This window comes from Hippocampus bargibanti, linkage group LG11, assembly GCF_051943395.1.
Source record: "Hippocampus bargibanti isolate YZ-2025 linkage group LG11, ASM5194339v1, whole genome shotgun sequence".
In the NCBI taxonomy this organism is placed as follows: domain Eukaryota; kingdom Metazoa; phylum Chordata; class Actinopteri; order Syngnathiformes; family Syngnathidae; genus Hippocampus; species Hippocampus bargibanti.
In genome coordinates, this window is record NC_142744.1 from 21912833 (window position 1) to 21937069 (window position 24237).

A 24237-nucleotide genomic window follows, 5' to 3' on the forward strand; every position below is an offset into this window, starting at 1 on the left:
AGAAGCCTCTACAAAGCCTCTATCCGTCTGGTTAAGGAATCTTTCTTCAGCTGTTGTTTGGCAAGGAAGCAGGTGGCATTGATGAGATCTTTTAAAATCTCCCGGTTCTCCTTTGTCGATGCCGATGTTGAGTCTTCGCTATTCATTCAAAGCCAAGTCGATCCTGGACATGGGATGCAGAGCTTTCAGCCGCTCTGCTCCCAAACTCTGGAATTCACTCCCACCCAACATCCGTCATATTGACTCCCTCCCTATTTTCAAGGCTCATCTCAAAACCCATTTGTTTAAAATTGCTTTCAATGTCTAATTCTCTCTGCTATTTTATTATTTATCATTTTACTTATGGTTTTATTGTTATGTGCTGTGTTCTATTGTTTTTATTGTAAAGTGTCCTTGGGTGTTTTGAAAGGCGCTTGAAATAAAATGTATTATTATTATTATTATTATTATCCCAAATGTTTTTAGAGCGATTTGACTTTGGATGTGCGCGGTTGACCGCTCATGTTTGATGAGGCTCCGTTGTAAATTTTTTAGGTCGCAATATCCCATTTGAGTCCAGGCATTGTCATAAATTCAGAACAGAAGACAGGAAAAGCAGAAAAGGCGGTTTCTTGCTGGATATCCACACAGCAAGCCTTTTCGTGTGTACCAGTCCGTCTGAAAAGAGCGAGTATTCTGTCCCGTTGTCTGAAGCAAACCTTTTAGCTCTGGTGTTGGTCTTCCTTTAATTATTATCTCCTGCTTCGATTGAAAGTCCAGTTTAGAAAAGGCTTTCAATTTATATATGTAATCCTCCATTCCGAAAATGAGGCCAAGCAACACGAAAAAATGACTGGAGGGTTGCACTTTACTTGCTAACTGTTTACTGCCTCACCTACGCACAGTTTTGATAAAAATAAAACAAAACAAACATTGTAGTACAGTATTTATAATGTACAGTGACTGTACATTACAAACACTGTAGTACAGTATTTATAATGTACAGTGACTGTACATTATAAACACTGTAGTACAGTATTTATAATGTACAGTGACTGTACATTATATACACCAGCTAAACTGTAGAAATTTAGTTCATATACTAAACGTGTTTGAACGCTTTAGCGATATGCAGAAGGACAGCAATGCGGTCTCACTGCAGAGCAAGCAGCACAGTTAGCATAGTGATTGCGCAATCCATTTTGAGACTCAGCCGGCTGCTGCCTCACCGCTCATCTCTACTTAGTATTTGAACGGTAAATGTAAAAATTCAGCGATTTTGACAAAAATCCAAAAACGGTGACGTTAAATAGACAAGAACTTTAAAGTACAAATCACTAAATACATATAACTGTTTCATTTATTTTATCATTTGATATTTCCATGACAGGTTTCTATGATGACAGGTGAGGCACTGCCTCACCTGCCTCCCCTGACTGCACGTCACTGCCAGCTTCCTTTCATGCTCCGAATTCATACAGGGCTGAGGATGGACTGTTCTGTGTTTTTCTCCTACAGTATAAAAAATGTCACACCAAAAGTGGGGGCCCGTGAGACCCACGACGCCATCCGCCGGGCATTTGACGTTTGGCAAGGCGTGACGCCGCTCCGCTTTGAGGCTGTCCCTTACAGTGCCCTGGAGACAGGCCGGCGTGATGTGGACATCACCATCATATTTGCCTCGGGTTTCCACGGTGACAGCTCACCTTTCGACGGGGAGGGCGGCTTCCTCGCCCACGCCTACTTCCCTGGACCCGGCATTGGTGGTGACACCCACTTTGACTCAGATGAGCCTTGGACCCTGGGAAACCCTAACCATGATGGTAAGAGGACAAGATGGTTGGTTCGGTTGAAAAGTCACCACTTGTTTGTGCTTTTTGGGATCATTCTCTTCATACTTCATAGAAGATAGCACTAAAGCCCTGTAAATCATAGTTGATGTCCATTAATTAAGTTGAAGTGTGATCCATTTGGATTTTGAGATGAACATCCTCTTATATCAGTAAAGAGTTAAAGGACAACCGACACCATTTTTTTTGTTTTTGACATCAGAAAAACGTTTTAGAGCATCTAAAATAACCAAAACACGCAGGCTGATATTTTTAGTCAAATGCAAAACAACAATAAAAATGACTTAAAGTTGTCCAAAACTGCCACTAATGAGCTCAAAACTGGAGAGATTCAGAATGTCCCGTCCCCAGTTCGTGATACTCCTTCACAAACTGCCTTGCTCCAGAATCAAAACAATGGCTCCATTTTACTTATATACGTTCAACAAAATAATTTACGAGCTGGATGAACATCCTCGAGAGGAGTTATCCATCGTTAACTCCGGTTAGCTCCTCGTTGTCCTTCGGCTCTGGTCCATAGGAAATGGCTGGTTTGTCCGCTGGGAATTTGTGTAACCTTACACCTTTTTTTATGCGTCTTACCGCAATTGGCTGCCACACAACGATTCACCATCACATTTTTTTATGTAGTTTTCTTTCTAATTTCATGATCAACACTGTGTTTTCAGATGAAAAAAAAGTACCTAAAATGCATTGTGTATCGCTTTCTTGGTCAAGGGCGTTCCCGCCGCGACTAAAGACCCAAAATGCATTGTGTATCGCTTTCTTGGTCAGGGGCGTTCCCGCCGCGACATGACATCGTCATCAACTCAAAGACTTCATGAAGACTTCATGAATATTCAGCAAGAGTTTTAGAACGTAAAATATAGCCATATGCGGTGGAATCTTTGTAAGATGCGCTGAGTAGAAGTCATTTGAAGTGATTTTACAAATTATGGACGCAAGTTTTCCGGAGGTGTCGGTTGTCTTTTAAGTTTAACCGTTGTTGTTAGTGGAAAATTGACTTAAACTGAACATTCACATCACATGATTGTAATGCGGTCAACTGATATTATTTTTGAGGTGAAGATCGGGAAACATTTTTAAAAATGATGTTGCTTGACCATATCATCTGCATCTTGAAATTAAGTCAATTCAAAGGACAATGTTTTTTTCCCCAGTGTCCAGGGAGTTAGCGTTAGTATTTGTGCTGTATCTTTTGTCATATATAAAACAGCAGCAGGAAGGTAAGTATTGAAGAAAAAGAAAGAAATACTGTGTGCGGGATGTTCAAATTTACATCAATGGGGGAAGAGCGAGCATAGAAAAAAGGAATCACCCCATCTGCTGCTTGCATTTTGTTCCTATAAAGGATGGGAAATTGCAGCTTTTTTTCTGTCGTGGCCAGCAGAAAATTATTCTGTTACTCAATGAAATTTTGGGTTCTTTGGTCTTCACAGACTTGTTTATTTGGGGGATGTGTGCCCATGTGGTTGCATCAGGCGAGCGCATGCAACATGAGGACACAGAGAGGATTTTTTTTCATAGATCATTTTAGCATTGTGCAACAAATATCACAAAAAGGGATTTTTTCTTTGTGGGAAATTGCAAAGTCCCTCATTAAGTCATTTTTTTTCTTGCAAGATGAATAAAAAGTCAAATACACAATAGTTTGTGTCTTGGAAAATTTAAGTTGGGGCACCACACACCTGCAAACTGCGACCACAATTATACACATGAAAGATGAACTTTTGAAAGGCAAAAAGCAAAGTTCCATCCAATCTACCTTGTCTATCCTAGCCGATGTCTAATGAGAGCGGTCGTTGTTGAAACGCTCTCGTCAAATTCTGCCCTCCCTGGTGCTTCACGTTCAGGAAAAGTTTTGTTTGGTTGTCTTGAAAGTCACACAACCTTTTAATGGGCCTTCACAGCAGTATAATTGTAAATGATGCATGTTGACATGTGTGCTAATGGTGGCCTCAGCCGTTCGCTCTTGGGTAGTCCTTGTGGGACCTTGGAGCAGGAGGCTGGAGCAGGAGGCTGGTCATCATATTAAACCTTTTAGCTGCCAGCCCTGACTTGGAGGAATCTGGCCGAAGTGGATATGATCTTTTAAAGAGCAACAATCTCCTGAGGAGCCGGGCACAAGCTATATGTAAATGTTGAGTGTCAGACAAAAATATGTTTGGCACTGCGTGTTGCAGATTTGTACACACCAGTGTACAAATGTGTGTGTGTGTGTGTGTGTGTGTGTGTGTGCGTGCGTGTGTGTGTGTGCGCGCGCGCGTGTGTGTGTGTGTGTGTGTGTGTGTGTGTGTGTGTGTGTGTGTGTGTGTCTGTCTGTTTGTGTGTGTGTGTGTTTGTGTGTGTGTTTGCCTCGACTGGAATCGTCATCTAATCTTGGTGAGGCACGTTGCGCGTCTCCATGACCCCAAGAGCTCTGTCGGCCCGAGTCTCGTACTCCTGGGAGGGTCACCCAGGTAGAGGCCAGACAGGTAGGCTCTCATCAGACTGACTTGCAGGAGCACCTGCTCCTTTGATCTATAGCCAGGCATCACTAGTAGAACTAGAACATGCAAATACGATTTGCTCATATCATTACATCTCCCTTTCTTAATTGAATTCTTTACTTTGAACAAATGTAATGAATTTAATTATCTCAGTAATTAGCAAATTTAAACTTGAATAAAGTCTTTCCAAATTTTGCAACAATAAATGAAACATTCACATTATACATTCATTATTTTTTTTCCACCACATGATCACTTAGAAAAACATGTTAAATGGTTTCAATCAGTCTCTCAAGTGGTTTCACTTTCCTTGAGGATTTTCGGATAGCATGTTCTGGATTTTGAGGTGTTACAACAGTCTCTGTTACAGTCTCTGTTCGTTGACTTGCTATGGTTGGTTCTTTGAGAAGATCTCGGCGGTTTCTTCTTAAAACAGCACCTTCCTCTGTCTGAATGTTGTATGACCTTGGTTGGACCTGACGCAGAACAGTTCCTTTCTGTGACCATGTGTCTGTTTTGTCTTTGTACCGTACTTGGTCACGGTTGTGTAGTTCATGTAGGTTCCGTGTTCCTCTGTCATGATAGAACTTTTGTTTTTGTTTCTGTTGTTCTTTGATTTTCCTCACTTTCTCCCCTTCCTTTGTCTTTAGCAGGTTTTCCGGGATGGGTAAGTTGGATCTCAGCACGCGTCCCATGAGTAGCTGGGCCGGGGACATACCCCACTCGAGCGGCGTTGTGCGATACACCAGCAAGCTCTGGTAGAAATCAGTTCCACTGTCTGTTGCCTTGTACATCAGCCTTTTCACAGTCTTGACAGAACTTTCCACCAATCCATTGGATTGTGGAAAATGTGGACTTGAGGTTATGTGCTTAAAGTCCCACTCCTTCGCAAATTTTCTGAACTTCACATTGGCGAATTGTGGACCGTTATCAGAAAACACTTGGTTTGCAATTCCGTTTCTAGCAAATATGGCCTTCATGCATGTTATCACTGCTTCTGCTGTTGTAGCTTGCAGTCTGCAAACCTCTGGATACAGGGAGTAGTAGTCTGTGACCAAAAGATAATCTTTACCTTAACACGAAAACAGGTCAGCACCCACCTTCAGGTATGGTCTTTCTGGTGCTTGGTGTGGGTGTAGTGGTTCTGCCGGTTGACTTGCTTGATATTTGACGCAAATTGTACATCTCGACACTTGATCTGTGATGTCTTGATTCATTCTAGGCCAGAACATCAGTTGTCGTGCTCTTTTCTTGCACTTTTCAATTCCAAGATGTCCTTCATGGATCTTTTTGAGCATTTCACTTCTCAAAGTCTTTGGAATGACAATCTTACTGCCTTTGTATTTGATGTCATCCACTACAGATAACTCCATTCTGTAGTTCCAATATTCTGCTGCGTCTGGTGAACAATTTTGTTCCACTTCGGGCCATCCATTTTTGATGATTTGTTTCAATTGTTTCAGTGTCTCATCTTTGTTTGTTTCCATCCGTATAATCTCCATCTTTGCATCTGAAACTGGCAATGCACTGGTGATCATGTGTACGTAAGCTTCGACTTCTTCATTCAGTTTAGCCTTCGAGTGCTCCTTCGGGTCAACAGCTCTGGATAGAGTGTCAGCTGTATACATCAGTTTTCCAGGGGTGTATGCGACCTTCAGTGAGTAACGTTGTAGCCTGATCATCATTCGCTGTATACGGAGTGGACAGTCATTTAGTGGCTTTTGAAACAATGCTATTAAGGGCTTGCGACCAGTCTCCACGCTGATTTCTTGTCCTGACACAAATTGATGAAATCTCTCACAGGCATACGTAATGCTGAGCAGTTCTTTTTCAATCTGTGCATAACGTGTTTCCGGATCCGTCATCGAACATGATGCATATGCTACCGGTTGCCAGTCTTCATGTTTTTGCAGAAGTACTGCACCAAGCCCACTCTGTGATGCATCCGATGACATAGCCTGTTCATCAAACACCGAGCAGACACTGGTGTTGAGTGTGTGAGACATTATCATAAATTTGCATATCGTTGGCAGTGATAGGAGGAACACACTGACCCAGTAATTATGAGCACCCAGTCGCATCTACTCATCATTTTTTGCACCTTCGAACCACACTTGTGAAAATACAGCACAATTCAACACACTCGCTGTGAATACGTTCAGATTTATCCAGGCCAGGGTTGGGCAACGACAGTCCTACTGGGCTACTCTCCTGCATATGTTAGGTAGATGTTGCCCTCCTCCAACACACCCGATAAAAATGTCCATCATTTGAATGTGGTGCGTTAGAGGAAGGAAACCTCAATCTGACACATGCCAGTTAGCAAACCCGAGTTGGCTTGAGAGCTCTCCACCATACACACAATGAAGGTTGGATTTGGTAGCATGGAGCAGAGTGATTCATTCGGAGGATAGTTTGTTTACCAACCCCCCTCCAAAATCAAAAACAAAAAAAAAACACCAGGGACATTCCAGGCCACTGGAAGTTTTAAGTGTGAAGCTCAATGATCTTCTTTCTGAATGTTCTCATGGATCCACAATGTTGTCCCCGTTTTCCCCTGCAGGGAACGACCTCTTCTTGGTCGCTGTTCATGAGCTGGGCCATGCCCTCGGCCTGGAACACTCCAATGATCCCACTGCCATCATGGCTCCTTTCTACCAGTACATGGATACAGAGAACTTTAAACTACCTCACGACGACCTGCAGGGCATCCAGAAGATCTACGGTAACAATCAAGCTATTTGCTTGGAATAAAAACACTTGAGAACAAGGAAGCCAGCTATTGTATTTAGTGCACATATACTCACAAATGAAGAAATAGGGCTAAGCTAACATGTCGCCAGCAGTATGCATTTTTAAATGGCAAGACATTTTCCAAACAAATTTTCTTTTGTTGAAATGAACTGTACTGACTGAATAAAATATAATTTGGACGATCTCCCATTAAGGTTTCTTTTTCAGGAAGGAAAGCTATACAGGAATTGAACACTAATTTGTATTTTAATCAATTTTCAAATGTTTATGATAAATAACAATCATTAAATTTATACCTCAAACAAGATGAAACGAACTGTAATTAAATACCTCATTTTATATAATACTGTATTCATATTGTCCGTTTATTTTTTCCCCCAACATATGTTTACTTGTATTTAATAATATTGAAAGATTTACTTTTGACTTTTACTTTAAAGCTTTGGAAAGAAAAAGAGAACACAATTTTTGTGATGATTGTGTCAGGTCCACCCGACAGAGCTCCGCAGCCGACAAGGCCTCCGCCCACGGTGCCCCCTCCTCGCTTCCACCTTCCCTCTGACCCCCGCAAGCACGACCGCCATGTCAGGCCGCACCGCCCGCCCCAGGGGGCCAAACCATCTAACCCCAACTCCAAGCCCAACATCTGCGATGGAGGCTTCAACACGCTGGCCATTCTGCGGCAGGAACTGTTTGTCTTCAAGGTAAAAGCAGCACAGCGATGAGCGATACTGCTGACGAGCATGATGTGGATGATGATGATTTTCCTGATCCCTGCTTTACCTGCAGGACCAGTGGTTTTGGAGGGTGCGGGACAACTCGGTGGTCCCTGGATACCCCATGCAAATCAACTACTTCTGGAAAGGCTTGCCTGCCAAAATTGATGCTGTTTATGAAAACAGCGAAGGAAAATTTGTCTTTTTCAAAGGTAAAAAATGTAATATACACATTTTACATTGGGAACAAAAGTGAGCATGTGGATGTTAAAACCAAAGATTTAATAATTGTAAGAACAATATGGGAATAATCACAATAGTAATTCTATCTGGCTTTCCAAAGAAACCCAGGAAAAACATCTAGCTTGTCATGTCCAAATAGTTGTAAGTTCATCCTGTCTCCTTGATATCTAATTTAAAACACTTTCTTTTCTTACAGACAGTGTTTTTTTAGGTGTTCAATTGCCTGATATGTTTCGGCATATACTTCCGCCTTCGTCAGAGTGTCCAGTCCACACTCTGACGAAGGCGGAAGTATACGCCGAAACATGGCAGGAAATTGAACACCTAAAAAACACTATCTGTAAGAAAATAATCTGTTTTAAATTAGACATTTCCAAAGTCCAGCCCAGCGACCAAATGCGGTGCGTGGTCAATTTTCATCCGGCCCACAGCCTCCGTCATAAAATCAATAACGTCTGGTTCGCATGTTAAATCAATACATTGGTCAGGAACTGTTGTTGAAGTGCTAAATAAATTAATGTGTTTTATTGTATTGTATTGTTACTGCGCGTGCTCAGTGCTGCCATCTACAGGCTCAATTAGGAACTGCAAATTAGTATATGACTGATGCATTTTCTAAAATGGCGACAATCAACAAAGGGAGGACAGTTGACTGAGAGAGCCGACTGTTCAAGGATGGGTGGAAATTGGACTATTTGTTCACTGAAATATGAAACACCTGTGCCTGCCTCATTTGTAAACAGACAGTGGCTGTTTTTAAAAAGTTCAATGTGAAGTGGCTTATTTTTATTAATTGAAGTTATATGTAAAGAATGTTCGCAAAGGCTGTCCCCCCCACTCCTGCATTTTTAACACACCAAATCTGGCCTTCTTTGCAAAACGTTTGGACACCCCTGTTTTAGAATGATAAATACAGTAAAGTCTCGTTATATCGATACCCAAGGGAGTCCGAAAAAATATCGATATAACCGGGACTATCGATATATCCGATCCTGCGCCGAACTGCATTAAACAAAAGCCGCCAAAAGAGGGCAGCCAAGCTCCATATAAGAAACGGAGCTGGCCATTAGCTCCCTTTTTTTTTGGGTGAGAGATGTACCCCCAATGTTGCCTCAAAATGGCACATATAATTCTTTAATGATTGTAAACATGTATGCTTTAATCTTCAGAACTACAGTGTATTTGAAACATATTCATAACTGGATGTGTAACAAGAAAGCATATTATCCGAATCTGAAGCCATTGTTTGGATTCACAAGCAATGCAAGACGTCTTGGCGTGAAGTCATTTTTATTTGCATTTGAATAAAAAGTGACATCGGCTGTCCTTTAATACACAGTATGGAATGTTAATAATTTTCAAAATCATCGCGCTTCAGCAGACAAAACAAGAAACATTGTTGCAAAAAACTATTGCATTCATATACAGTACAGTGGGCATGTACATAACACAACAGGGAAACTGCAACGCTTACATCTTACTGTATTATGTATACAATTTAAAAAAGTCATCAATCTTCTTCTGCTTCCCATTTTTACCTTTTAACACAAACACTTCAATCTCGTCTGCTACACACGAGCTAGCGTCTGAAAATGAAAATGGTTCTGCTACACGGGTGCTGGGCACGTAACCAAGTCACCTGACCAAGTCGACCAATGGCGCGACCGATGGCGTGTCACGTGACAAAGTCACACGGCCAAGTCGACCAATAGCGCGACCGATGGCGGCTCATGTGACCAAGTCGACCAATGGCGCGACCAATGGCGGCTCACGTAACAAGACACGTGACCAAGTTGACCAATGGCGCGACGGATATATCGATATAAACAACAAAAATGGCCGGCGGGGGATGAAAAGGAGCACCGTAATAACCGGATTATCGTAACAACCGGGTATCGTACTAAACGGTACTAATTATACATAAAAAGACTAGAAATGTGCAAGGGAAATGAAAATAGTATCATAATAAGCGGCACTATCAATATAACCGATATCGATATAACGAGACTTTACTGTAGTTGTTTATTCTTTAATATTGCATGTGATGTTAATATTGCATTAAAATTATGCCACTGTTCAAACCGTTCATTAGCTTTTTCCACTTCTTCTGTTCCATTGGGCTTTTCCTATGGTGTGTGAACCTTGACCAAAAGTGGGCAGCATAAAAGCCTCTTCATATTGCATTTGGTTATCATTGGTGTCCCATTGTAGCCTTGACCATGTTTGGAAGTGGTTGCTTAACGACCTACCAGCGAGTAGCCTGTTGGCTTTACCCTCTTTTTACATTTGAAGTCGACCGTATGGCATTATTCTTGTGTCCCAAAGCGTGGGACACAGGGACACATGAACACATCGTTTATTATGATTTCTGTATTAGTCAAGCAAGCCAAAGTCTTTTGCTGATAGCAATCTGAAATCACCCCACCAAACCCTTCCTGTTGGACGTGTTCTCCGACATCCCTCGCCACCTCTCCCAAATCAAACGCCTTTCAGTTCAAAGCGGTGGAGCGATGACAAACATGTCATTACGTGACACAACACTCCATCTTTGTGCCCTTGCAGCACATGTACAAGAACTGAGTTTGTCAATGCCATGAATGGTTCTACTAAATGAAGTGTGATCAGGCCTCTTTAGAAAGAAATTTGTTTTTCAAATGGTCAGTAAGCATTGTTTACATGTGTTGCCCCATATTTCGTGTTCAAATATCCATTTGTAAAGAGTTATGATCCTGCAACAGTTTAGCTTTAAATTAGCCAATGTGTGTGTTTGTGTGTGTGTGTGTGTGTGTGTGAGTGTGTGCTTGTGCTTGTGTGTGCGTGTGTGTTTTGTAGTTCTGCATGAGCATTGAGCGAGCTGACATGAGTTAGGGAAAGCTTTTGTTCATCTGAAAAACGAAATTAATTCTCTTTATTTTATGCTGAGGTTGACAGTACAGCTTTAAACAGCTCAAAGAACTTTTGATGTCAAGAAAATGCTGCTCGTTGTAAAGTGAATTGAGGTGAATGGGCTACCGCTGTACGGGGCTCAGAAAACATCAGCTTTGACGAAATGCTTTCTCTACATTTGATCCATTTAGATTGTGTTCGTGTGCATTGTGTTGTACGTGCGTTTATGTCGCACAGATACCATTTTGTGGGCTGTAATTTTCTGTTGGATTGGTAACTGATCATAATACGTGCAGGTCTCACCACAGTCACACATCTATGTGACAGATGAGCATGACATCTCTCACCCAGTTGGATCACAGTGTGCTGTCAGTCCATCTGGAATCTCTGCTAGAATAAGGTAATATACCAATGACAACGCAAAAGTCAGCTAACGTTCACGTCATCATTCACAGGTAACCGCTTCTGGGTTTTCAAGGATACGACTCTGCAGCCGTCCTACCCACAGGACATCTCGCTGTTTGGCAACGGCATGCCCACGCAGAGCATTGAGACGGCCGTGTGGTGGGAGGATGTGGCGAAGACTTACTTCTTCAAAGGAGACAGGTCTGCGTCATACATCATCTAGCTGGGGGTGTCAATGGGGACATTTTTGCAGATTTCTCAGCACTTATGTAGTATCTGAAACTCATGACAAAAAGTTACCGGACACCAGGGCAGACAACTCTGAAAAGTTGTCTGCCCGGCCTTAATTTGCCTGCGCCATTTTTCACAACTTGAAACACAATAAGACGACTAATCGCAAAAAAAGTATTAAGGATTTTTTTTATTAAGGATGTACATACCACAAATGCTCCCTTGCTTAATTTGTCGTAAATATCCCTTCCTGATGATTTTGCTGCAGTTGTCGTTTGTCCATACACTGTTCGCCTTGCGTCGTCTGCTACGAGCCACGTGAACTCCTCTTTCCACGATGCTTTTAATAATAATGATACATTAATTTCTAAGCGCCTTTCAAAACTCTCAAGGACACTTTACAATCACGGGATAATGTACGTTTACGTTTTGTAGCGTCATAAATTTTGTTGGCTTTTTTTTTAAATCTTTCTTCTGCGGCTGAGGTTCTGTGCGTCTACTTTGGAAAATGATATGCAAATGCACTTATAACGCTCCGGAAAGTCTGGAAGCACATATTTTGGAATCTGATAAGTTTCTTTATCAGCCCTAAATGAACACATGCTTTATGTCAGATTTACCACAAAATTATTAAGTTGTTTTGGTCAAAATGTCCACTCACCGTATCTAAACTCTGTAAGTCCAAAACAAATGTATTTACTCTTAATACAGACCACACAAAACAGCCTGAAATAATCTTTTCGAAAGATCCCAGGGTTGGTCTTTTTCTGACTTTAATTGCAAGGGAAGGAACATACTCCATTTTTTTCTGCTCGTCATTGTGATCAGGATGCAAGCTGCTAGTGCAGGGGTGGCCAACCAGTCAGAGACTTTTTACTATGTTACTGCAAAGAGCCACATCATAAACATGGACACACATGAAAAACCCATCGGCCCATCCTTCCCTACACGCAGACCTCTGCTCAGCCAGATTTAGTATAAATATCACATTTTAAATACAAAATCAACAAATATTTCAGAAAATGACTCATAGAGCAGAGGTTACCAATCCCCGGGCCGCGTACCGGTACCGGTCTGTGGGTCATTTGGTGCCGGGCCGCACAGTAAGAATACATAATTTACATAATTTCCATGTTATTTATTATCGGAGTCCGAACTATGTTTTATTTTGAAAAATGAAAAGTCACTGTAGCATATGTCACACTGCTACAGAATGTTGCGACAGGTCGTAAAGCAGCGGTGACGTCACGACCGCAGGTAGATTAAGATGGTGGCACAATAAACACGTTGACAAAGCAACTCTCCTCCTCTCATTCCTCCGGACACAACATTGGCGACGAAGATGGACTTCTACACAGCTCCCCTCCCCTCGTTCCTCGGGCTCCCCGGTGAGCCACCAGTCCCGCTGGTATGACTCGTTTACGACGTATCTGACGGCGACCGGACTAAACGAGGCAAGCGAAGCATGGCGAACGGCTGTGCTAATACACAGTTTAGGTAGTGAGGGGCAGTGCATTTTTCGCTCTCTTGGACCCGCGAAGACATACGGGGATTGTGTCACTTTATTGGCCCGACATTTCGCCCCACCTCAGGGCGTGATTGTCCGGCAGATTGCCTTCCGTCAACGACGGCAACGAACAGGCGAGTCGGTACACCACTACGTTGCCGACTTGCGGTGTTTAGCGGGCCTCTGTAAATTCGGCCGCTTGGAGGAGGAAATGATTAGGGATCAACTCGCCGAGCACACGATTGATCCCAAACTGCGGGAGAAACTGTTATTGTCCCCTGACGACCTCCCACTATCGAAGGCTGTGGAAATGGCGTTTCAATTGGAGAACGCAGCACAATTAACGGCTCGGTTCGTGAACTCACCCACACCTTCACACTCTGCCGCGTTGGCACAGATTGTTGCTCCAACCCCTCCACTCCCAGACGCCACCGCCACCTACGACTCCACCTCTACATACGACGGTGCAGAGATAAATGTGGCCAGACGTCAAGGGGCCGATGCACGCACGCCTTGTGCCAACTGTGGGTCAGCCTCGCATCCCACACGTGCGCCCACTTGCAGAGCCACCGGACAACGATGCCAACGCTGCGGGAAGATGAATCATTTCGCAAGGATGTGCCGCTCTGCTCCCACCTACACCTACGACCGTACCGAGATAAATGTCGTCAGACATCAACGGGCCAACACACGCAGACCTTGTGTCAACTGTGGGTCTGCCTGGCACCCCACACGCGCGCCAACTTGCAAAGCCATTGGACAGAGATGCCAGCACTGCGGAAGGAGGAACCACTTCGCCAGGATGTGCTGCTCTGCTCCCACGTCAACATACCCGCCACGCCGCTCACCAGACCAGCCGAGGCGAACCACCATCCACTGCGTGGGCTCACGCGCCAAGCCATTCAAGTGGTGCACAGTGGAACTGGATGGAGTGAGCTTACCACTCCTGCTCGACACGGCAGCCTCCAGGTCACTGTTGAACGTGTCCACAGTTCGACGGCTATTTCCTCATCTCCAGATCGAGGCCAACGCTGAGGACTTGTTTGGCTATGGCCAAACTAAGATTGGTATGGTGGGCACTGCCACCTTCACAGTGCGCTATGGCTCGAGGACTCTCCCCCCCTTCACCTTCCAAATATCCCGTCATGGCGCCAACCTCTTGGGCTTGGACTTGTTTTGTGCACTCGGCTTTTCTATCTCTGACAATGCGGGTGCCACAATTCACCCCCAGGCCAACGGGGGTGGAGAAAGCTCCAACCAAGCAGACGGCCTGCCCTACTCTTCCTCAGCCAGCAGAGGGCCCAACGAGAAGCGCTGGATGAAGCAACGCACACTTACTGTGTCGGACTGGGTCCGCATTCGCCGGCCGTGCTGATCTCACAATTTGGACTCATTCTGGACAGCACCAGTCCAGACTACCGCCCAACTCGGACCGACCACCTTCTGTCTGGCTGACGGGTCCCGTTGGCATGCCAGCCGCCTAAGGAGAGTGGCGGCACCGACCCCCTCGAACGACTTCTTAAGCAAAGACTACTGACGTCCTGTCACACATCAGAGAACACCGATGGGACGCCTCGAAGAGCGTCGTGAACCAGCCGTGCCCGTGGGGCCAAAGCATCGGCCAGAGCCTCGGCCAGCTCGCGTTCGCCTTTGCCCTTTGGTAATTTGGACAATTATCACCGATTTTGAATGTTCAGACCCTAGCCAGTGCTTAGCCTATCGCGTGGCAGAATAACCCACATAGCTAAGCAGGGAAACCGGCAGTCTACCCGGTTTCCCTTGTTACAGAGTGTTTTTGGTTCCTTCAGGGAGGGGGGGTAAATGTAGCATATGTCACACTGCTACAGAATGTTGCGACAGGTCGTAAAGCAGTGGTGACGTCACGACCGCAGGTAGATTAAGATGAGGCACAATAAACACGTTGACAAAGCAACTCTCCTCCGCTCATTCCTCCGGACACAACAGTCACCACTTGCTACGCATTTCCGTGACGAGGAATGGGTCGCAAAGCTCGCTTACTTGTGCGACATATTCAACCTGCTCAATGAACTCAATCAGTCACTTCAGGGGAAAATGACAACTGTCTTCAAGTTGGCTGATAAAGTAGCTGCATTTAAAGCCAAACTGGATTTGTGGGGATGGCGCGTGAATAGCAGTGTATTTGACATGTTTCAAACATTGGCGGGGTTTTTGGAAGAGACTGAGCCCGAGCCTTCATTCCCCCACCTGTCTTTGCTTTTAAAAGAGTCCGAGTGCTACTTCCCAGCCACAAAAGACCCACGAACTGCCAAGGAATGGATCCGCAACCCATTTGTCAAAAAACGAGATGAATCCAGCATGCATGTGCAAGAGGAAGAACAACTGCTGGAGTTCGCAAATGATGGCGGACTTAAAAGTATGTTTGAGACAACAACTCTGCCGGTGTTCTGGATTAAAGTCATGGTAGAATACCCCGAGATCGCCCCAACAGCACTGAAAACCCTGTTGCCGTTTCCGACATCTTATTTGTGTGAAGCGGGGTTTTCTGCAGTGACAGCAACCAAAACAAAACTACGGATGAGACTGGACATGAGCAAGACACTTCGGGTGTCATTGTCTCCCATTATCCCTAGATGGGACCGTCTCGCTGCAGAGAAAAAAGCGCAGAGTCCCCACTGATTCAGTTGTAGTGAGCTGTATTTTTCATGCGCTTTGTACTTGTTTTTGTGGTGTATCTTATTTTGAAGGCACGTTTGAACATGACCATGGTGACCATAGAGCGTTAAGGGGCAGAGGCGATTCACGTTTATTATTATATTTAAAAGAAAGAAAAAAAACAGTTTCCATGCCTGTTGTATCATTTTATTTTGTTGTGTTTATCCGCCGGTCCGTGAAAATATTGTCCGACATTAAACCGGTCCGTGGCGCAAAAAAGGTTTGGGGCCAATGTCCTAGAGTACTAAAACCACAGGAACATTTCCAACAAAGAAAACTGTCTTACACACACAAACTCAGTTCAATCAAGTCCACAAACAAAAATATAATAATTTACAATCGCGTGCATGTTGCTTAGTGGGACTTCTGGCATTCCTGAACAATCCTCATTAAATCTAGCTTGCATTCTGTTGTTGCCACTCAAAGCAATTCTTTTACATAAGTGTCAGCCACATCGGATCGATGCTTTGGTTTCACATGTTTCAGGGTAGAAAACACAGACTTGCAGACGTATATTGACCCAAACATTGACAGTATTTTAAGTGCAGCCGGTTTGACATTCGGGTATTTTTCCATTGGCACACTTTTCCAGAACTCAATCGTCCCTTCCCTTAAAGGACAACCGACGTCACTTTTTTGTTTCTTAACTGACACCAGAAAAACATTTTATAGCATCTAAAATACCCAAAACACGCAGTATGATATTTTTATTCAAATGCAAAACACCAATAAAAATGACTGTGTCCACAATCAGCAAAAAAAGTGGCTGCGAATTGGGCATTTTCAGAAAGTCCCGCCCCCAGTCCATGACGTCACGCCAAGACGTCTTGCATTGCTGGAGAATAAAAACAATGGCTTCAGATTCAGAGAATATGCTTTCTTGTTACACATCCAGTTATGAATATGATTCAAATAGTTCTGAAGAGGAAAGCATACATGTTTGCAATCGATTAAATAATTACTTCCGTGTCATTTTGAGGCAAACGGGCGGGGGAATGTCGCACCCAAAAATGGCCACCGCCGTTGTGAAGAATGAATCAGCCTGTTTCCACAGGCTGATGAATTCCTTCCATGAAGCTTGGACGCCCTCTTCTGGCGGCTTTTGGGTGTAACACAAGGTTTTCAGACCAAACAGTACAGAAAAATACATTGACGTGATGGAAGGACTGCTACAATGTGTCTTTTTGTCGGTCAGGGCCGGTCCTTTAGTGACGTCATGTACGGACTCGTCACCTACTCAAAAACAAGACTTGAATATTTAGCGCGAGTCTTAAAACGTAAAATATAGCTATATGCAGTGGAATCTTATTAAAATACGCTCAGTAGAAGTCATTTGAAGCCATTTGACAAATTATGGACACAACTTGTCCGGAGACGTCGGTTGTCCTTGAAAGCAGGTTTCAGTTGTTTTCCTCACAAAGATCGATCATCTCCAACTCAGACGCAGCTTCATCTGTGAAGCCATCATTGTTTCTTTCACTTCTATGCCAGGGGTTTTCTTTTAATGGTACAATATCAAGGAGTTCTTCTTTGATCACACAATCCTTTTTCACAGACCGTGCAAATATTGCCAACTGATGCTTGTCTTGTATGTCACAACATTCATCCAATGCGACACTAAAATACTCACACGCTTGAAGGTCAGAGTGCAGCTGTAATTCAATAGCCGTGCTAATGTCTGATATTCTGCGTTCAACAGTGTGGTGGGACAGTTGGACATTTGCTACCATTCGTTTTAGTTTGTCGGTTTCAGGAGACAAGATTTAAACAGCGTCACTGAGGCATTTCTTAATAAACTCCCCTTTGTTGTATGGCTTTTTAGCCTGTGAAATGTTCCAAGCCAGGTGGTATGATGCGAGCATTACGGTCTCTGGGTGCTTAGTAAAATTTCTGAAAAAAATTATCTGCTTTTCGGTCTGAGTTTTCAACGTGACCAACTTGTGCTTGCGAAGTCACTTTGGGAAATTCCTGGTCGAAAATCGTGTGGCGTGAGCTGAAGTGGCACTGAAGATTTGACGCTTTGAAATGCACTAATGACGTCTGACAGATAAGGCAGAATTGCTTGCCTTTACGCTCAACAAAAAAATATCAAGTCTCCCACTTGTCAAGGTTTGCAAGGTGGTGATGGCGGTTGTGGATTCCAAAAAAGCAGGCAGGAGGGAGCATCAGGTTGTATTTGAGAAATTGTATTAAAATAAAGTCAGCAGGAACAAAATCTAAAACATCAAAATCATCTGAACAGAAAAATAAAAAGTATCAAAGAATACCAAGAGTAAAAGTCTGCCAAGATGAAACAAACTTGACATGGTGCAGAAAAAATATGCACAGCATACAATGCAATGTATCGGGAGTCCTTTTAACTGCCACTGATTGGAACGGCCAACACCTGTGCGGCTGCAGGCAGGGCCGACAGCACTATCCGTTTGTCGCCAACCAGACCGTGGCAGTCTGCCACTGATCGGGACGACCAGCAGCTGTGCAGGTGCAGGCGGCGCTGATGAGAAGGGGACTCGGCCTGACGTGGACGTGGATGCGGCACGGTTCGTCGCGGATGTGAGTGTGACCCCTCTTACACAATCACATGACGACGCATGGCTCGACGCAGACGCCGCACTGCCAGGCGCAGAGAGGCGCCCCGGACGGCCGTAGGGGAACAGGTCTCGGCCGGATGTGGACGTGGACGTTACCGCTCGTCGTGTGATGCAATTCAAACTCGATGTGACGTGGGGTAAAGTGGACGTGAACGGCCCGGCACCGGGGAAACGAGACCAGTCCTTAGCAGCTGCGGGATCCAGCGGGAAGTGGGTCTCGGCCCGACGTGGATGCGGAAGTGGCACGGCTTGTCGTGGATGCGACTCAATTCAACATGCACGACGACGCGTGGCTGGACGTGGACGTGCACTGCCAGACACCGATTGTCACCCTGGACGGCCACCTGGAAAGAGGTCTCGGCCTGACGTGAACGTTGACGCGGCACAGCTTGTCGTGGGCATGAATGCGACCCTTCTCACACAATCACGCGCCAACACATGGCTCGACGTAGACGTTGCACTGCCAGGCACAGGGTGGAAATGAGACCGGTTGCTTGGTGGTGATGGTGGTTGTGGATCCCATAAAGCAGACAGGAGGGGGCAGCAGGTTGTATTTGAGAAATTGTATTAAAATAAACTCAGCAGGAACAAAATTTAAAACATCAAAATCATCTGAACTGAAAAATACAAAGTATCAAAGCAAACCAAGAGTAAAAGTCTGCCAAGCTGAAACAAACAGGGTGCAGAAAACACATGCACAGCATACAATGCAATGACCCGACACCGAATGATTGTACCGGGAGTCCTGTTAACTGCCACTGATTAGAACGACCAACACCTGTGTGGCTGCAGGCAGGGCCGACAGCGCTATCCGTTGGTCGCCAACCAGAACGTGGCAGTCTGCCACTGATCGGGACGACCAGCACCTATGCAGGTGCAGGCGGGGCTGATAGCGCCACCCGTTGGTCGCCAACCAGATCGCAACACTACTCTGTTAAAAACGTCGTGTTCGTCTTCATCTTTTCGTTGAGCTGTGCATTTTTTTCCCTGCCATTTTGCGAGGGAACGTGACACAAATTGTTTACGTCGTAAATAATTTTAGTCAAGTCTGACTGGCTGGCCACCCCTGGTTTACAACATAAATGCTTCATTTTCATCTCACGCACATGCGTGTTGACGTCACATGGTCAGCTTGATACCGTATTTTCACGACTATAAGATGCACTTAAAAGTCTTCATGACTGCACTTAAAATTCGTAAATTTTCTCCAAAATGCGCAGCTTGCGCAATGGTCGTGAAATTACGGTACATGGGGGATGAAAGGCAGCGCCAGCGCCAAACATCTTTTTACGCATGTCATGTGTACACCCTTTAAGAGCCGCATGCGGCTCCCGAGCCGCGGGTTGGCCAGGCCTGTGCTAGAGTAAACGCATTAAGGTGTCTGAGGGGGAGTATAGCTTCCCCCTTGTTGAAAATGAATGGCAGTGGAGTCTCACAGCTAGCGATCATGGCTCTGACATGTTTGTACAGCTGTCACCATAAATCATCTGCAACAGGAGTCATCAACAGGGGAACATGGCACTGACAATTTGCTTGACCATGATCATCACGACACTGGTGATGTCATGCCCGCATATTGTTTATATCCGCACATCAATGTAGATGTACTGTATTAGCATTTTTTTTTTTGCTTTTCCAATCCATTTGAAAAGAACCAAAGACATTTGAAAAACAATCAATTTCTTTCATTTGTGGTGGTGTGGTATTGACATGAAATCTGACGACCTTATTCAGTGCTGCATTATTACTTTTATTTAAATCCATCCACAAAAACATGCACAGTATCAATTGCTAAATTTGTGACAGCTGCTGCAAGTTGACAATCGATATCTAGTGGTCCATATCGGGGGTCCAATGGTTAACGAGTCTACCTCACAGTGCAGAGGTTGTGGGTATGGAATGCGCATGTTCTCCTTAGGACTGCATGGATTTTCTCAGGGTCCTTCCATGTTCCAAAAACATGCATGGCAGGCTGATTGAACACTCTAAATTGTCCCTACGTGTGAATATGAGCACAAATGGTTGTTCATCTTTCTGTGTTGTGCGATTCGATGGCAACCTGTTCTGGGTGTTTTTTTCCTTTAACGGCCTTAAAACCCATGTTACAATACATCGATACCGGTGGAATTTGCATCGTCATGCATCCCATTTTTTTCTCACACAGTACATAGCGGCAATGGACTCATTGGAGTGGAGTAACCACAATTAGCCTATCCAGGAGACCAAATTAGATTTGCGGTATTGCAGACACAATGCTGCACGACTACTACTAACTTTAATGAAGATTACTTTCTGAAATCAGATTTTATTCATAGTTTACACTACTCATTCATATTGATTCACATTTTTTTCCTTACGTTGTTATGACTTCATTCTTCTAAAATCGTGTTTTTCTCTTATGAGACTCTTTTTCTGAATTTTCCAACTTTTCTTTTTGTTCTCCTTACGTAGATATGTACAATATAGACAACGGGTCCTTCCCGGTCGGTTGACACAATGTTGCTCACTTGCTGTCTAGCTAACTAGCTAGCTATCCAGCTATCTAGCTGGCTACCTAGCTAGCTATATAGATGGCTACCTAGCTAGATATCTATTACCTATCAAACTAGCTATCTAGCTAGCTATCTGGCTACCTAGCTAGCTATCTAGCTGGCAAGATAGCTATCGAGCAATCTATTAGCTATCTAAGTAGATAGCTCGCTTGCTATTAGTTATCTATTAGCTAGCTAGCTAGATAAGTTCCTATCTGTTTAAGTTATTCCGGGTTGAGTGAACGCTGGCGCATGTGGCTGCTGCTGCTCACCCACAGAATAAACTGATCCTGTGACTGTAAAGTGACCATGAGAGTTTTGAAAGGCGCTTATAAATGAAATGTATTATTATTATTATTATTATTATTATTATTATTATTATTATTATTATTATTATTATTATTATTATTATTATTAAAGTTCTTAAAGTTCAGTGAGAAGTTCACATACAGTATTTTTCCCACTATAAAGCATTCACTTTCTCAAAAGATGACCCTATTAGTGATGTGTCGTTCGTGAACGAGCCAGTTCTTAGAGCCGGATCTCTGAAGTGAACGAAGAGAGCCGTCCCGAACAAGGAGCCAGAAATGGAAGCCGATTTTTTTTCTTGTACTCTATTCCCCGCCCCCGTCTACAAATATGCCAAGTTTTGATTTACAGTAAAGGCTACATTTGACCACTATTCCATTCCACTTGAAACATGAAGCACAAAGTGGACATTTTGTGGTGGTAGTCGTAATTCAGCCAGGCAGACACTACACGCAGCAATGACATGATGTCAATTTGAGTTGACGTTTCGATTAAATGAGGAGTCAAACCATTGTTTCCAAGCTCAAAACTATTTCTCCCTCCTCCCACCTCGCTACATGCTGGACCACATTTACTTCCTACGTGACTACGCCACGTTATGTTGAACATATTTTTTAGTGCACGTCACTCGAAGTCATGTGGACGCGTAACTTATCACAGACACGTTGCATTCACATTGGAAGCTCCATTTATTTTGTGACTGTGTGAACGTGTAAAAAAAAGACATCTAAATTTAACATCACGCTCAAACTTAAAGGACAACCGACACCATTTTTTGTTTCCTAACTGACATCAGAAAAACGTTTAATAGCATCTAAAATACCCAAAACACGCAGGCTGATACTTTTAGTTAAACGCAAAACACCAATAAAAATGACTTAAAGTTGTTCAAAACTGCCACTTATGAGCTCAAAACTGGAGAGATTCAGAAAGTCCCGCCCCCAGTTAGTGACGTCTCGTCAGGATACTCCTTCACAAACTGCCTTGCTCCAGGTCAAAACAGTGGCTTCAGAGAGTTCAGATTCGGAATAAGATTATTTCTTGTTATATAGAATTTAATCATGTTGTCAAGAAAATCAATCGTGTTCGATTCAAAGAAAAGACTGACTGTTGGAATAATATTGTAACGTCCGGTGCTTGTGTTGTGCATGTAACGCTGAGGGGCATTACAATACGTACCAGGTTTGACTTGACAGTCAAACGTCCTTTCGGCTACACCAAAGAGCTCGGTCCCTGTTCTGAAGACTGTAATCATCTTTGGCTTGGAAGAGCTCCATTTTACTTATATACGTTCAACAAAATAATTTACGAGCTGGATGAACAGCCTCGAGAGGAGTTATCCATCGCTAACTCCGGTTAGCTCCTCGTTGTCCTTCGGCTCTGGTCCGTTGTAATGGCTGGTTTGTTCGCTGAGAATTTGTGTAAACTTACACCTTCTTTATGCGTGTTACCGCAATTGGCTGCCACACAACGATTCACCATCGCGTTATGTAGTTTTCCTTCTAATTTCGTGATCAACACTGTTTTCAGACAAAACAAAGTACCCAAAATATGTCGCTTTCTTGGTCAGGGGGGTTCCCACAGCGACGTCACTCCGGCATCGTCATCAACTCAAAAACAAGACTTCATGAATATTCAGCGCAAGTTTTAAAACGTAAAATATAGCTATATGCAGTGGAATCTTTGTAAAATGCGGTCAGTAGAAGTAATTTGAAGTGATTTCAGAAATTATGGATACAACTTGTGTGCAGGCGTTGGTTGTCCTTTAAATTTCCATCCATCCATCCAGCCATTTTTTGCAAGTGTCAGAGCCTATCCTAGCTGTCTTCAGGCAGAAGGTGGAGGATACCCCAAACTGACTGCAAGCAAATCACACATAGACAACCAACTGCCCGTGCTCACACTCTCACCTAAGGACAATTTAGAGCAGGGGTGTCAAACTCATTTCACATCGTGGGCCACATACGGCCTAGGGAGATGTCAAATGGGCCGGACCATTAAAATTATACCATACTCTGCTAAAAATAAAAAAAACATCATGTCTTTCCTTTGTTTTGGTGTAAAGTGTCACGTCCGCTCGAAGAGTGGTGACAGAACTCGAGGGACGACGGAAGGTAGTTAAGGTCGGATCCAAAATACACGGTGAAGACAGTGATTCCAAAAAGAGTCTTTACTGAGACACATGTGGCAAAAACAGAAACTCAGGCAAGGTAGGAGAACAACGACAAAACAGACCTCCGTGCAGTCGGGTGACGGGGAATCCTGGAATACCCCACCAACAACAGAACGGTAAGGGTGGTTTTTATAGCCAGACGGCACAACTAAGGAAATGGGGTACAGGTGCGTGAGTCCGGAGAGCAGGGAGGGGAGGGGCCCACTCCAGGAGCAGAGGAGGAAAAGACAGGAGGGGAGGGGCACGCTCCTGGCCCCCTCAATGGACGCCTCTTGGCGGCCCACCCGGTTTGGAGGGGTGAGCCAAATGTAATGCCCGGTGAGAGATGGGTCGAGGATCCAGGAACGGGGAACCCACTGACGTTCTTCGGGCCTATAGCCCTCCCAATCGACCAGGTACTGCACTCCCCTGCCCATGCGCCTAGAGTCCAGTATCTCCCGCACGGTGTAGACAGGACCGCCGTCCAACATCCGCGGGGGAGGGGGGATGTAGGAGCTAGGGTGCTGGTCTCCACTGGCTTGAGGAGGGAGACATGGAAGACCGGGTGGATCCTCATCGTGGGTGGCAGCTGGACCTTCACCGAGACCGTGCTGAGGATGGCCTCGATGGGGAAGGGACTAGTGAACCGTGGACCCAGTTTGGCCGAAGTCCCGGCCAACCGGAGGTCCCTTGTGGACAGCCACACCTCCTGCCCAACCTTGTAATTGGGTGCCTGGCGGCGACGACGATCCGCGACCAATTGGTGCCGGGACGCCGTGCGCGACAAGGCGGCCCTGGTCTCCTTCCACACTCGATGGGCCTGTCTCAGGTGGTGTTCGATGGACAGGACCTCCACCTGGCCCTCCTGGCTGGGGAACAGAGGCGGCTGATAACAACAGG

The 24237-nt window shown here is 44.5% G+C and overlaps 1 protein-coding gene across 1 annotated transcript in view; it reads left to right on the top strand.

Moving 5' to 3' along the window:
* mmp16b (matrix metallopeptidase 16b (membrane-inserted)) overlaps positions 1-24237 on the top strand; it is a 50733-nt gene that overhangs the window by 20868 nt on the left and 5628 nt on the right. Inside the window, exons 4-8 of the mRNA XM_089007452.1 lie at positions 1498-1802; positions 6882-7043; positions 7559-7776; positions 7862-8000; positions 11373-11523. Of these exons, the coding sequence (XP_088863578.1) occupies positions 1498-1802; positions 6882-7043; positions 7559-7776; positions 7862-8000; positions 11373-11523 (975 nt within the window). The remainder of the gene's footprint in view (positions 1-1497; positions 1803-6881; positions 7044-7558; positions 7777-7861; positions 8001-11372; positions 11524-24237) is intronic.